Source organism: Semicossyphus pulcher, unplaced genomic scaffold (genome assembly GCF_022749685.1).
Source record: "Semicossyphus pulcher isolate SPU_LCO1_2020_fin unplaced genomic scaffold, fSemPul1.0.p SCAF_1, whole genome shotgun sequence".
NCBI classification, from domain to species: domain Eukaryota; kingdom Metazoa; phylum Chordata; class Actinopteri; order Labriformes; family Labridae; genus Semicossyphus; species Semicossyphus pulcher.
The window spans coordinates 5,667,558-5,682,356 of NW_027211603.1; the positions used below are offsets into that span (position 1 = coordinate 5,667,558).

The following is a 14,799-nucleotide window of genomic DNA, read 5'->3' on the forward strand; positions in this document are numbered from 1 at the left end:
TTAGCACAATGTTAATGTTATGGGCCACTAGTTTCAGTAGGTTGTGAACATAGGGTTATTTATTAACAAACAATGCATTCATTTATCTGTTTTTCAGAAAAACTACAGAGCTCAAAAGCGTAAAGAAAAAGCAGAATATTTTTCACTTGTTTAATGACTGAATGTTGTTTTGGTTATTTAAGGGTTATGAGCACAGTGAGGCAGGTTTGTGTGTGTCCATCCAACTTCATGTTTGGCTAAAGCAACGTCCTCGTCCAAAACGGAAGAGGGTCTACATCAGTAATAATCACGGTACCCTTAAAAGCCCATTATCTATGAATTCACAGCATCACTTTCCTGTCTATTTGACTTGTTATTGGGCCTTGATCTATAAGAATATGTTCTTAGTCGAGTGGCCGAGTGTAGCAAGTGTTTTCTATGAATCTGTGAAATTGTATATTCTTTAGATAATTAACTTAGATTTTGTATATTTCTTTTTGTTTCTATGCACATATTGGTTTAAGAATGTGTTCAACATTTTCCTTGTGTTCATTGTGATTCAACATGTCTCTTGGCTTTGGTTATCTATAAGCAGAATTAAATGCACTCATGCAAAATAAACTATAACAGTGCAAAAACACATTTGTCAGGCAGATGAACTGAAAGTGTGTAAATGTTTTAATACTTATGTGTAAATATGAATGAAAACCAAAAATAAATGTTCATTGATGAGCTGGCGTTGTGTTTATTTCTCAGACGAGGGATGGGGGGTTGATAGGGCAAGTGAACATTCGGTAAGTGCAACAGCTGAAGTGCAGCGTAGGATGTCCAGAGAAGCTAATGAGTTTGTGGGCTGAGCTTCTACAATGGATGTGGGGAAAACAGAGCAGCTTAATATAAGTTACAATCCACAACACAGCCTCCAATAATATAATTACAAAGCGATTTAAAATAGTTACAACAAAGACACTTAAAAAAACGGCATTTTCACCAGACTGGACACGCAATCATTACCTTGTGCCCACAAACAGAGCATACTTATTATTTACAGTGAAACTCAGGAAATAAACACTGTAAAGTTTGAAATAAATGACATTGGTGCATCTTAACCAACCAGCGTTGTACCTTACAGCTGACACGACGATAAATACAAAATCTTGCTGTAGTTTCGAAGTAAAGATAGATATTTTTTCAATGTCAGCAGAAAAAACAGACCGTAATTCTCAGACTGGGATCAGAGCTGAAACCTTTTGCTCAACATCCCTGACTGTGTCATTTCTCTGACCAAATTCCTCTGTTTCAAACACAGTCTTGTGGTTCAATGAGTCTCTGTTTCTGAACCTCAGTGTGATGGGTATTTCTCTGGAAGCTCATCCAGAGGGATAACTGTGTATTCTGCAGCCTTTCCATTCTCCTTGGGCTGATCATTTTGCAGGAACGTCACCATCTCCTGCTCCCTCTGCTGGTTGGTGGAGTTAGTTTTGGTCTCAAGCTGGGATGCTTTTCTTGGTCCATTCCACCTGCGCAATAAGGAATGGTGAGAATTAAAATCTATGCTAATAATCAGAAAGTCAAGAATATGGCGCCATTTTCCAGATTTTCAGGTCTTACTTGTCTCTTGTAGCGATGGCAACACAGAGCACAACCAGAGCTGCAACACCAACAATAAAGCCAACGATGATGATCCAACCTGGAGATATGGGAGAGTAAGGGTAAATAAGATGGATTGTCACAAGCCAGAGTAATGCAGTGCTCTCTATAAACAAAAATCTAGATATGACGGAAGAATCTGTAGCTGAGGGATACGATTTTTGGTGTCTGAAACCTTCTGGTTTCCCTTTGTAGTCTGTGTGCTTACAGCTAATAGCCTTTAAGGAGGCATGGCTGTACACAGAAACATAGTTGTCCCTCGGCTGCAATGCAATTCTGGACCCAACTGGCTATTATCTGTCAATCTCGTGTCTCAAGGTGATCAGACTGTAAATAATTTGGAGTACATAATAGATCTAAATAACCGCTGGCTCACTGGAAGTCTTAAAAAATGGCAGTCGCTCCTAGAGGATCGTTGCCAGACAGTAGCTGATGGGCTCCGAGATCGCTCAGAAATCTAGACTAGAAAAATTTTTTCTTCTCACCTGGTGTTTGGTGTCCTTTGGCTGCTGCTTGATCTTTCTGTGGTTCTGAAAGTAGGGCAGAAAAAAAAGGTTTAAACTCCAAACAATCAACTGAAACAACATGAAAGCAGTGTAAGCTTAACTATTGAGGCAGGTATATCATATTTACCAGTATTGACAATGGTTTTAGTGTTTTCACTCTCAATGTTGATTGATTTTGCAATGTCTTGCACAGGAGTCAAATCTACTGTTCTTGATTCCTCTCCTGATCCTGATCCTGATCCTTCAGGTCCTCCCATCATTCGTGGAGCCTTGGGTTGGATAGGAGTCACCGTAGTAGTTGATGATGCAGCGCTAGTTTCTGTTTTGGTGGTAGTGGTCATTCTGGAGGTTGTAGTTGAGTACTGGCCAAGCATCTCTCCTTCTCCAGAACCAAAAATGGAACTCAGGGGGTCAAGGGATGGGTTGAGGTGAGTGGTTTTAGAAGATGTGTGGTCGGGGGTGGTGCTTGATTTGGCTTCATTTGGCACTGACGAAGAGGTAGAGCTGGTCGTAGGGCTTTGGGTGGTAGCTGAGACAGCACTGGAGTGGTCAATGCCTCTGAGAAACACTGTGGAAGACGAGCTCTGGGCATGTGAGACACTCTGCGTTGTGGTTTTAGAGGATGTGTGGTCGGGGGTGGTGCTTGACTTGGCTCCATTGGGCACTGACGAAGACGTAGTCGAGCTCTGGGCATGTGAAACACTCTGCGTTGTGGTTTTAGAGGATGTGTGGTCGGGGGTGGTGCTTGACTTGGCTCCATTGGGCACTGACGAAGACGTAGTCGTGCTCTGGGCACTTGAAACACTCTGCGTTGTGGTTGCATGGTGTTCATGCTGATGGAAAAAGCTGGTTGTCTCCCCAATAGCACTACCCTCAATGTCCCTCTCTGGGAAGACAGAGGACGGCTGCTGGGAAGCTGGAACCGTTGTGTTTCTCTTGGGTGATTCAGTTGTGAGTGAAGGAAGCTCAATCAGGAACCCATCTGTCACAGCCTCATGGAGAATTTCATCGTCGACTTTGGTGGGGATCTGGGTCACAGCTAGGACAAAGAGAGATGGAAAAACCCACAGGTCAAGTTAAGTGTTTACCTACCAGCCTTGACATGAGCAGAAAGGAAAGTTACCAAGCTTTTGTTGATATATTTCAAAATCACCACAGAAGGATTAATGCTTCGCCCCAAATTCTTGTATAAACTTGTGTTGTGATCTTCTTTGATCAGGTGTAGGGAGGGACAGTAATGATTAACCTGGGTGACTAATGGTCTATGAGTGGGTTAACAAAAGAGAGACAGCCCTACCAAAGCATTAGAGTTGACACAAGCATACCGCAAGTATTGACACACCCAGTACAACAGAGTGAACCAGGATAGTTCCCTTTCTCTCTTTCGGTGGGCAGGAAGCCATTGTCAGGGTTTCGTGCCATCATTCTTAATATCCAATTAATCATCTACTGACAATTCAGATTTATCATGTGACCTTTTAGAGGGGGCCTTCCACTGTGTTGGCAACTACTTGCCTAAGCTAATTGTTAAAACTAGCGTTATTGCAACAAGGTACGACAGTAGCACCATTGTCCCCGAATGGGTAGCCCTCTTTTACTTTTGATACTCAAGTCTTTTTCAGTTAAAGATTATGTTAATCACTATCCTATGCTGGGCGAGATAACACTGTAGTGGTCTAGCCTTTGGTCAAGCCTGGCATCAGCTGTATTCTTTGCTTTTACGAACTTAATGTTGAGTCCACATTCTCTGGAAAATCCTTCACCCAACAATGGTTGATTCACCAGACAGAGTAGGCAGAAGCAGTGAACCGGATTTTCAAGTCTTTGCTTGGTTGCGAGTAAATGGTTGGTAGGCCAAACAAAGAAAAATAAAAAGGCTACAGATGATGAAACTTCAAAATCAGGAACAAATCCAAAGAATGTTAAGAGAAAAAGCCAAAATTGTTAGCAAAAATGCTGTTTTGAACCTCTGTTAGAATGAGGTCCAAAACCACAGCTGCAATTACCGCTTATTACCACAGGTGCCGCCAAAGCGAACTAAACTGAGATCTTCGAGATTGCTACTTTAAATACATTTGGCCACAAAATACTTTTGTTCTTTTGCTTAAGTATTGTTTTGGATAATTATAGCTTGGCAATGGGAAGAAAAAATCATGTTGACAGATATTATGACGATATTATTGGTGCAAACTATGAAAATCATGATGACGTGACATTTGCTAAATTTGCATTTTGCCATATTATATTTTGGATATTTTGATTAATTATACAGCCGTAAAATAAACAATCCAGGTACTTCTTGCACTGTTGACCATAATAAGCAATAATCGCCTTGTAAAATTGGAATAAAGTAAAAATAAAAAAAAAAGATAAAGAAAAGTTAATTAAAAATTTAAATAATAAGGCCTGAGAATCAAATGACACAACTCCACTCTCCGTTTCTGCCTGGTCATGTTCAGCTCCGGTGTTCCCCTATGAAGTTACCGGTTGGCCAAACTTGTACCGAAGCTCCCTGCTGCTCTTTGGTTTCACCTTACTCAAGACATACGCTTTAATGCACTTTCTGGATCAGCCCAGAACTTTTTACAATGATCTCAGTGTGTAATCTGGAGGTGCCAGTGAAACCTGCGCAGCGACAATGAAACTCTACTCCGGCATTCTTACAGCGAGAGTTAGACCTGATGCATAAAGTGCATCTGAGGTGACGGCGGGGGAAGTGCTGACTCACAGGTGGAGAAAAAAGGCACCATGAGAATAAGTGAAATTTTCAGAGGTGTATGTTGAAGAAAAACTTTTTTTTTTTTTAACTTTAAAGCCCATGTCTATGGCCCCCTGAGTCCTGAAGTGTGAGAATGCAATTTTGCAAGGGAATGTCATGACCAGTGAATATCATATATTAGGATATCAGCAGATAAAAACAGAAACTGGATTCTGATCTGTTTTACAGTCAGAAAAACAATTACATGTCTAATAAAACGACACAAACACTGGGCTAAAAAGAAAGTGTTGATTTGTGTTTTAGGAGACATAGACTGTAAAAAGAAAACGGTAAAAATATGAAAAAGGACTTCCACTTACTTGTAACAGGTGTTGAGTAAACAACAGCAAGAAGTCCAAGAATAACCCCAAAAAGAAGATTCCTCATCTTAGAACCGAGACTTGTGATGGCGATAAGGACTGAAGGTACCTGTTAGCAAGCCGGAACTACTTGGCACGCAGAACTGTTAATTTGAAGTGGATGAATCATTACCATTGCCTTTTATACACACAGCAGCACGTAGGTGTTACATCAGTACAACAATGTCTGGTGACACACGAACGCAGTAGGGCTGGCACACCTGTGAACACACCCACTACCTCAAACACTTTCTCACGCTCTTCTTCCCTCTTCTTCAGACACAGTGCACAAAAACTAATAAAAACAAGAAAAAACCCTGTCTTTCAGGAAGTTCATTAGTTTTAATGTTGTGAGACTTCTAGAAAAACATCCTTTCAAACAATCAACCACAGAAACTGACACAGGTTACTTATTAAATATGGCTGAATGCCTGAATTAATCTCTTAAGCACCATTTAAATCACAATAGAATGTCAACAAACACCATTGATGAGGCCAAAGCTGGTAATTCACTTCCGTATTAATGAAGGCCATAAAACAATACGTGGCAGACAGGTATTAACGAAAAAGAAGATGACAAAAAATGAAACAAAAAGCTTAAAACAAATAGCCCGGTTTTTCTTAGATACATGTTGTGACCAGATTAGAACTTAAAAAACTGTGGAAGGACAATACTTAAGATGTAAACTTTAACTATATATAAATTAAAGTTGTTGGTGTTGGTGGTGGTTAGTGCTGTAACCTCACAGTTAGAAGGTTCCTGGTTCAAATCCCGGTTTGGATGACGTGGGCCTTTCTTCGTAGAGTTTGTGACTTTAAATTGCCCATAGGTGTGAGTGTGAAAGGTTGTCTGCCTCTATGTGTCAGCCTGTGATTGCTGCTGTAATATACACTGCTATTGACATAATATTCCATATCATACTAGATTATAGACGTATACATACTTTAATGTAACAAACTATTTGTGACACATTTCATATTGTACTTTATTTATTCTGTACTGTCATACTGCTAAATGTTGCTGCAGTTACCCATATATGTCACTTCAGATTGTCACTTATGTCCCTTTTGTCTACCTCTTGTTTTATTTCATTTTTATCTATTCCTATTTCTATTTGTATTTGCCTTCTTGCTACTTGTCTTTGTGCTGTTGCAACAACCGAATTTCCCCTCTGGGGATCAATAAAGTGCTATCTTATCTTATCTTATCTTATCTTATCTTATCTTATCTTATCGACTGGTGGTGATCAGTCCAGGATGTACCCTGCCTCTCGCCCAATGACAGCTGGGATAGGCTTGAGCGGTATAGATAATAGACGGATGGATATCTGACTAGTAAATGCCTTTGGGCAATTAGTTCACAGTTAAAAATGTATATATCATCTTTGTCCTTACCCACGATAGGATAATGGCAGGCATATTGATGCTTACATAAACAGACATGGCCTAGCATGATGGTTAGCACTGTGAAGCAAATTCATACATAGTTATGTGATATACAAAAATAAGAACAGACAAAGAAAACAGAGAGAAAGAAACAAAACTTTACAAAATGTTAAAAAAAAATAAGTGATAATGAGATTACATGAAGAGTAGATGATTACTTTTAAGAAGGAAATGGTGGCAGAAGTTTCTTACTTAAAAATTATACATAATAGATGACGAACATATCGTACTCCTGCCCACTAATATATGAGCTGATACCATGCACACAAAGAAAGCTTTTGGGGAAATATTCACTCTGTAACCAGCATTTTGGTCAGATTTATTTGATAAAAAAAGGTAAATGCAAGTTGCAATTATCTGACCTGACATACTATTAAATTGTTGATGATAAAAACAAAACAAACTAAAGCTAATTATTGTAGTCTTTGTGTTATGGGGATTACAGTTCTTTCTGTCGGGATAAGAATACAAAGTGAGTAAAGAAATACGGAACATGAATAAGGGAGTTGGACCGGCAGTTTAATTATGGGCTACATAGTGAAGCTATTCAGTTCACCATGCGAAACCAGATTCAAGGAAGTATAAAATCTGTTGGCTGTCAGTTGGGAAAATGCCTTGGAAACAGCTCAACGTCTTAGAGACAGACATGTTAATTTACTTGCGGTTCTTAAGACACATGACACACATTTCTTTACACAATTCCAGACCTCACCAGGAAGACTTTGCCCCAGTCTGAGCTCAGTATCGTCTCCCTGCAGGAAGTGTGCGTTCTGTAGGTAATGACTTGTGATTTGCTGGTATCTGACGGAAATGAATGCGTCACTGCAGAGCTTTACCCTGGGGCTATCTGCAGCGCTCATGAATTCACGACAGCTATCATGAATTACTCAGCATGTGTGTGGGAGAGCACTTGTCCGGACTTGCACTCCACACCCAGAAAAAGGTTCATTTATGTTACTATTACAAATGGAATTTTACAAGAGATCAGCCGGGATGCAAAACAGGGATAACCCCCAAGGCTCAACACAAGAACATTCAGAGGAGTGCAACAGTCAGCTTTCACTGGCGAGACACTGCCAGTGATTCAGGATTTAAAATATTCTCTCTGTGTGGTGGCCCAGTGAGTAAGTAGGTTACAGAAGAGAGTCTAAACGTTTTATTGTGTGAAAGGTTGAATTCTCACAGGCAAAATGTGGTGAGTCAAATGATTAATATATGTTTCCAAATATCTATATGATTGTCCTTTATAGAAGAAATAATAACGGAAAGGCTCTATTATGCATTATTGCTAACACTGTATATGCATTTTTTTTTTTTGTGATTTTTAAAATTTTTTATAAAGACAGTTACAGAACAAAGGACAACAAGAAAGACAAAACACATATGAAGGATTTGCGGTTATCGAGCTAACTTCAGGGTTAACTCTTGAGTTTTCGAGTACTACGAAGGTGGTTCAATTCTTACCGGGGTAAATCACCATGGTAACTTATGCCAAATACCTAACCTGCTGGTTATGTCCGAGATAAGAGATTAACCTGAACTCATCACCACCCACTGACCAATCAGGTCTCTTGATTCAGGAGCTCTGTGAGCTGATCAAGAGAGGGAGGAGGGAGAAAGAGAGGTATAACACTTCCACTTTACTGTAGGAGTTTTTAAAATGTATTCATAAAAGATATCCAATGTGCTTGACTGATGTACATCTATAACAGAGACTGATAAAAACACTGAAGCCTGAAGTATTTTTGTACTCGTAAGATATAAAAGCATTTGTACTGCTTTAAATTGTGATTTTATAGGCTTTTTATTTTATATTTGCTTCATGGGTCCGTTTGATATGGCTAAGAGAATATGGTCTAAATCTGCCACTAACAAAAAACGTATGAATCTAATGTAACACACATTTCTTCATGTCTTTCTAAAATCATAGTTTGCTTTCCCTGGGTCATGTGACCATTTAGCACGTTAGGTTAAGTGAAGCCAGATCAGGAAAAGAGACCCTGGGTATGTTGAACTCACTCCGTAGTATAGGCCCCAGGACCTTCCTTCCAAAAAAGACAAACATAAAACTAGTGGTACGCACATTGATAACGCGACTTATAACATATTCTTCAAAGTCTCAGCGGTTGCAGTCCAGCTATTTATGTTGGCCTCTATAGCTCCGTTCACTCGAGCTGTTGATAATTCCATGTATATAATATCTAGGAATGTTAGCATCCATTGTCTTCTAGTCAGTGAGTGTGGCGGTTTCCAACGCACAGCAATCATTTTGTTAATCCTCCAAGCACTAAACAGTATTGATGGTTATACATAGCAAAGAGAGTTCATTCCAAACAAAGACAGGTATGCTCACAGGTACTTCTTTGGACTATATGCATTTTTTGATAGAAATTGCAGTCATGAGCTTTCAGCTGTAGAACAACTTCAGTACTTTAAAGAAAAGGCCGACGTGTATCGTTGAAGGCTAACTGGCCGTGTGTTTCATCATGCTGCAAACTTCAGTGCCTTTTCAACTAACATGAGGGTGAATCAATAATGACTGATCTCAAATTTTCGGGCGAGCTTTTCGTTTACATTTGGAGATATTTAGGCTTGGAGCAGTTTTTCTCTGCGGTTGAACATTTTCATTTTTAAAAAGCGAGCCTTGATAGAAAGCAGTGAATATTCAGCCCCTGGTGTTGTGAGGATTTTCTTCAAAAATACAAGCGCATTTAAATCTTAGAAAGTGAAACAACCTGAATTTTAAAAAACCTGGTTTGAACAAGAGCTCTGCTGCCAAAATGTTTTATGAATTTCAGAGGATACCTTTCTGTGTTCGTATTTTTCCTCTGGTGACTTCCTTAAAAACCCCCCTCTATTTTTCAAACTCTAAAACATGACCCAGGATTTTCTCCGTGTTCCTGTATAATCAAACGTATGAATGGATAAACATTTGCTAAGCAGCAGAACATAGGGTCTTTTAAGGGCACGTCCACTGGGCATGTGCAGGCCAATTAGCAGCTATTGTAGCAGACCGCCTCCCTCCCTCTCTCGCTCCATCCTCCTCGCTGTTATCTCGTGTCTCATGGCAGCCGCCATTGTTCCCGTCTGCAAAATCCCAAGGCAACGGAGCCCAGCAAACCTGCAGCTCTCACATCTATTACAACCATGAATAATCAAGAGAGAATAGTCAACGCTTTTATCTTTTAACATGGACAAATATCCACTTCATATTTCTCATCAGACTCAATAAAGCCTGTGATAATGGTGTTCAAAAACGTATTGTTTATTACTTGACAGCAATCCAATTTTGACCATGTTGGCAGGATATGAAAGGGATGTACGAACCCAAACAGGAAGAAGATGAAGTCATTGTTCAACTGAATTAAATATTACGTGCACTTGAAGTTAATGCGTCATTGCTTATGCATATAAGAACAAATTATTTTAGAGATGGTCACCATAAGCTTAGAGAACTCTATTAAAAGCATGATTGCACTTAAGATTTTCAAGTCGCTAAAGTGATGAGAGGCTGCATGGCGGTGCAGTCGTTAACACTGTCACCGCACAGCTAGAATGTCCCTGTTTGATCCCTGCTGTTTGGATTCCTGTCCAAAGACATGCTTGTTGGGTTATCTAAAATGTAGGTGTAAATGTGAGCATGAATGGTTGTCTATCTGTCAGTTATCACCTTGCACTTATGTGGTGATCAGTCCAGGTTGTACCCCTCCTCTCGCCCAATGACAGCTGGGATCGGCTCCAGCCCCCCTGCGACCCTGAACGGCATAAGCAGCATAAAGAATGGGTGGATGAAGTGATGAGCCTTTTTTGCTAACAATTACAACCTCCTCATACTAACATATAAAAAGTGAAGGGGCTCCTCAGTACAAAAGAAAATATAACAAAACACGAGCATTTAAAACCATTAGCATGAGTGTTCATCTGTAATTTCAGTCACACAAATAAAAGAGTAATCATCTTCTCCTCTCCACAGCCACCTTTTTCCTGTCTGAAATCAGTTTATAATTCAGTGGTTGGTGAATCACTGACTGGTGAGTCACCTGGAAATCAATTCGAAGGAAGCACTCAATAATGCTGCTTATATTGAAGCTGCACTGTAAACAAATTAAGTATAATGAGTAAACTGTTTAACATTTGTGATGAAGCAGAAGAAATACTATATTTGACTTCTCTGGGTTTCTCAGGAAGCTGTTGTCGAATTATCTTGTCATAACAGCTTCAGGTAATGAAAGTAATTGACTGAGGTGTATTGAGCTAACATTAGAGAGAAAACTGTTATCTTCAATTAAGACCTTAGTTTTGAAGCGCACATTAGAAACACAACAAAGATGAATGCACGCCTATGTTACCTGCAGGATTGATTATTGTGTTGCTCTACTTTCTGGTCTTTCTTAAAAGAATACAACTCATCTACAACTACTGCTAAACTCAGAAATGAGAACACAACAGGTTTAAAGTTTGCACTTGCCACCTGTCGGCTTTAGGTTTGATGTTTAGGTCCTTTTTTGGCTTAATGTTTTTGGTCCTGTTGATTTAGCAGATTTACTTTTAGTCTTTGGACCCTTTAGAACCCTCTGGTCTTCTGGTAGTAGTTCAATTATCCCTAGAGTAAGAAAGAAAACTTGAGAGTGAGGTGTTTTATTACTACGGTCAACACCTCTGTGACAACCTTCCAGGGGACCTGAGGGCAGCAGACAATGTGATATTTTAAAGCGGCCTTATCTTTTGAATGGATATTCTCATATGTTGCATGGTTTTCACATTTTTGGGTGTTTATTATTCACAGTGAAAAAAGTGAAAACTAAATAATTCTGTGTTTTTCCAGCATTACATTTTTAAACATGTAGCCTCTGAAATGGGCCGTTCAGAACAGCTGCAGGTTTCTACGTAGAACCTTGCTTTGGCTGACATCGATCATAGTTCACCGTCATTCACCTCAGGCTGCCTTCTTGCACTCGCTTGTAGTCAAGTCGTCAAGATTTCAGCTTACCATTTCATTACCTCCTGGCGATTCTGGCTCGTACATATAAGGCAGAATAATCGATCCTAGAGCAGCCATGTTTTCCACTTTGGAGTGACAGTGCAGTGCGGCCGTTCCCACGTGGGGGCGATGCGGTCACTCCAAAATGGCTGAAGTCTAACCTTTGAATGGCCAAATGGCTTGTTCATTTCAGGAGGAAGGAGAGGCTCAGAAAAACAATTGAATTAAAATATGTGTACAATTTAAAAAAAACCCTCAAACAAACCAACGTGATTCAAAAACTGAATCATGAGAATTGACTGAAACGCTAAAATATGTCACCTTTAAGAAGCAAACTCAAGACCCACCTTTTTAGTTTGCCTTTTAATTGGGCTGTATGTATTTATCAGTTTTATTATATATTGTAATTTACTGATGAGTTATTTATTGCATTTTCTCAAATCCTTAATTTTCTCTTCCATCTTTTAATAGCGTTTTATGTTTTTTTTAATGTATGCATATAGTAATGTATTTTAGACTGTAGAAAAGTCGTTTACACAGTGACAGATTTATACCATTTTTTCCAGTTCCTGTTTTTACGAAATGCTGCGATTATTAAGTGCTTTATTACTTAAAAACTCATTTACCATTGTTGCCGTTTCTCCCAGAGGAATGAAAGCAGTTTAAATGCAGCTAGCAGGTGCTGTTTTGTTGGTAATCTCACAGCAGTAGGAAGTATGGCTGAAGCAGAAGTGTTTTAGAAAGGGGAACATCTATGTAGCATGATAAATCACCTTACTACAGAGTGCAAGAACAATAGGACCAAGGTTTGAGCTCATCATAATACATGTTGCTTCATTGGCATTGTTTCTTTGTTTGTATTCAGCCATGTGAGTTATGATTCATAAGTATTTATCAAACTGTCACCATGGATTCCATTTAACAAAAGAGGAACGTTCTGTTTAGTCCTGAATTCAATTGGTACACCGAGTATACTGGAATCAGCCACGCCCAAGAAAACACAGCACCTGATTTCTGAGCACCTGTCTACGTACTGAAGTGAAACAAATCTGAGACACGCCCATTGTTTATGTCTCCATGGTGACTGATGAAGAAGGAGAGAAAGAAACAAATGTCTCATCCCCAAATCTGACTTGGCTGGATTATTTTTTTTTTTTTGCGCCAGCTTAAGACATGACACGGCAAAAAAACAAAACCTGACAGGCAACTAGTTCAAAGGGTGCCACTCCCTTTGTGCTGTAGGTTAATTATGCCCCACAGGTTTAAGGAAGCATGATATGGGATGGGCTGTAACATGTCAAATTTGTTGCAAATAGGGCCACAATAAAAATCTGCAAATGGGTCTTAAACCTACAGGGTGGCCTGTGTTACTGATCATGAACAGAAACTGTTTGATATTCATTTAAAATTAGGTTTTGTACCATGCCTGTTGCCTGCTAATGATTGTTTGGTTATGATTCAGTATGGTTTGCAATGTTTGACTCTATGGATGAAAAGTAAGAGGATCACCGAAGTCATTTCAATCATTGTTTAAGAAATATATTTTATTTAATGTTTATTTGTTTGGGACAAGTATAAAGCAATCAAACCAATGCCACACACTACAGAATTTATAGCCTTAGCTAATTTGCAACGCCTGTTCCTAAGGGCCTTTAAAATACATGAAATCAACAACAAACACACAAGAGACAGTACAAAACAGACTCAACAGCAATAAAACAGATAAAACAATACAGGATACAAAATATCCTACAATTAAACCAACTGTGAAACAGGAAGCACAAAACCTGTACCAAATGTATGTTCTAGCACACACCACTTGGTGTAATTGTGTTTGAACCAATGGTGCAGTTGGAGAATTTGGTAACACTGACAAGAAGGAGACGCTGACTGACATCTGCCAAGCTAAAGATTTGCTTGACTACATGGGAACTTTCACAGTTCAGTACTCTTATCAGCCACCCTATCGAATACGTAAGATTTGGAGTCTATTCAGCAGGCATATGGAGGAGTGGCTGTATGGGGCAACCACAGATCATTCCCAGATAGAGATCCTTGAAGACAAAAGATAGCAAGTTAAGACTAGATGCAACGGTTCTCATGAAATGTATCATTCGGCTTGCTTTGAATAAAATGGCATGTGTCTATGTAACTGCAGAAATGCAGAACACAGGCAACAGCATGTTGAATTCGGGGGGGGGGGAAAGGTAACATTTAAAGAGACAGAAATCAAATTTAACATACATTTTAGATTACACATTAACACATTATAGTAAGATATTATGTAAAAGTTTATTTCAGTGTCCTTTGCTCTTTCATACCTTATACTTTAACCAGATTTGTATAATTGAAGGTGTTGTATGTTTTTTTGATCTTGCTCTTACCTTTACATAAATAATTACTGTATATGCTTATGCCTGTGTTACTTAGCTTATCTGTGTATCTATGTAGTCTTTGTTTTTAATTTGTACTCTGCACTGTGCAGAGTGTATTAAAGGAGCAAGTCCCCCTATAAAAAGCCACTCAGTCAAAGCTGGTGTTCTCTGTAATCGATAAAAGCAAGAATATTTTAAATTGGCACCATGGCTGTGGGCGAATTTGCTCTTGGTTTCGCCCATTCTACATTCCACCTAGCATGCATTGCACCCCTCCCTCTGAAAGGAACGTCCCAGCGAGAGACGCTGGAGTAAAATACTACCGTTTTGCTGTAGGCAATGGCTCAGAGCAGTACAGAATTTGAATATTGGTGGATCTTCTAAAGAAATCTTCAGGTCTGCAGTCTACATTTCAAAGCTGATGATTTTGAACGAAACATGACATCGGAGGCGGGCATCGTAGATTGAGGAAGTGTAGTTCAGCGAGCTCCCTGGCCTTCACAGACATCTTAACTCATAGCTTGCTTTTCATAGGAGTCTCAAAGCAAAATAAACTTCATAATGCATTGTACTTTAAAAGTTTATCATTTTTTGTCATAGAAAAGAACACAGTAGTATGAAAAGCAACAAAAAGCTTTGATGAATAAATAAATGTTCAGTGTAATTAACCAGTGGGAAAGTTAACAAAGAGGATATTTTACATCTATACTATACAATAATATACTATAATTTTCAGAAAAAAATA

The 14,799-nt window shown here is 39.2% G+C and overlaps 1 protein-coding gene across 1 annotated transcript; it reads right to left on the bottom strand.

The window, feature by feature from the left end:
* Positions 1-639: 639 nt before the first annotated feature.
* LOC138589815 (uncharacterized) lies at positions 640-5,351 on the bottom strand. The gene is made up of 5 exons (XM_069660275.1): positions 5,214-5,351; positions 2,263-3,174; positions 2,115-2,159; positions 1,591-1,669; positions 640-1,499 (listed from the first exon to the last, which is right to left on the bottom strand). Exons 1-5 carry the CDS (start codon positions 5,278-5,280, stop codon positions 1,322-1,324), a joined length of 1,281 nt encoding a protein of 426 aa, XP_069516376.1. The 5' UTR covers positions 5,281-5,351; the 3' UTR covers positions 640-1,321.
* Between the last annotated feature and the right edge of the window lie 9,448 nt (positions 5,352-14,799).

Bases quoted from the DNA above. Each gene is read 5' to 3' on its own strand.
- LOC138589815 (XM_069660275.1), bottom strand. From the start codon at position 5,280: ATGAGGAATCTTCTTTTTGGGGTTATTCTTGGACTTCTTGCTGTTGTT. The intron at 1,670-2,114 runs GTGAGAAGAAAA...CCATATCTCCAG, and splicing joins CAAAGGACACCAAACACCAG to GTTGGATCATCATCGTTGGC. The intron at 1,500-1,590 runs GTAAGACCTGAA...CTTATTGCGCAG, and splicing joins GCCATCGCTACAAGAGACAA to GTGGAATGGACCAAGAAAAG.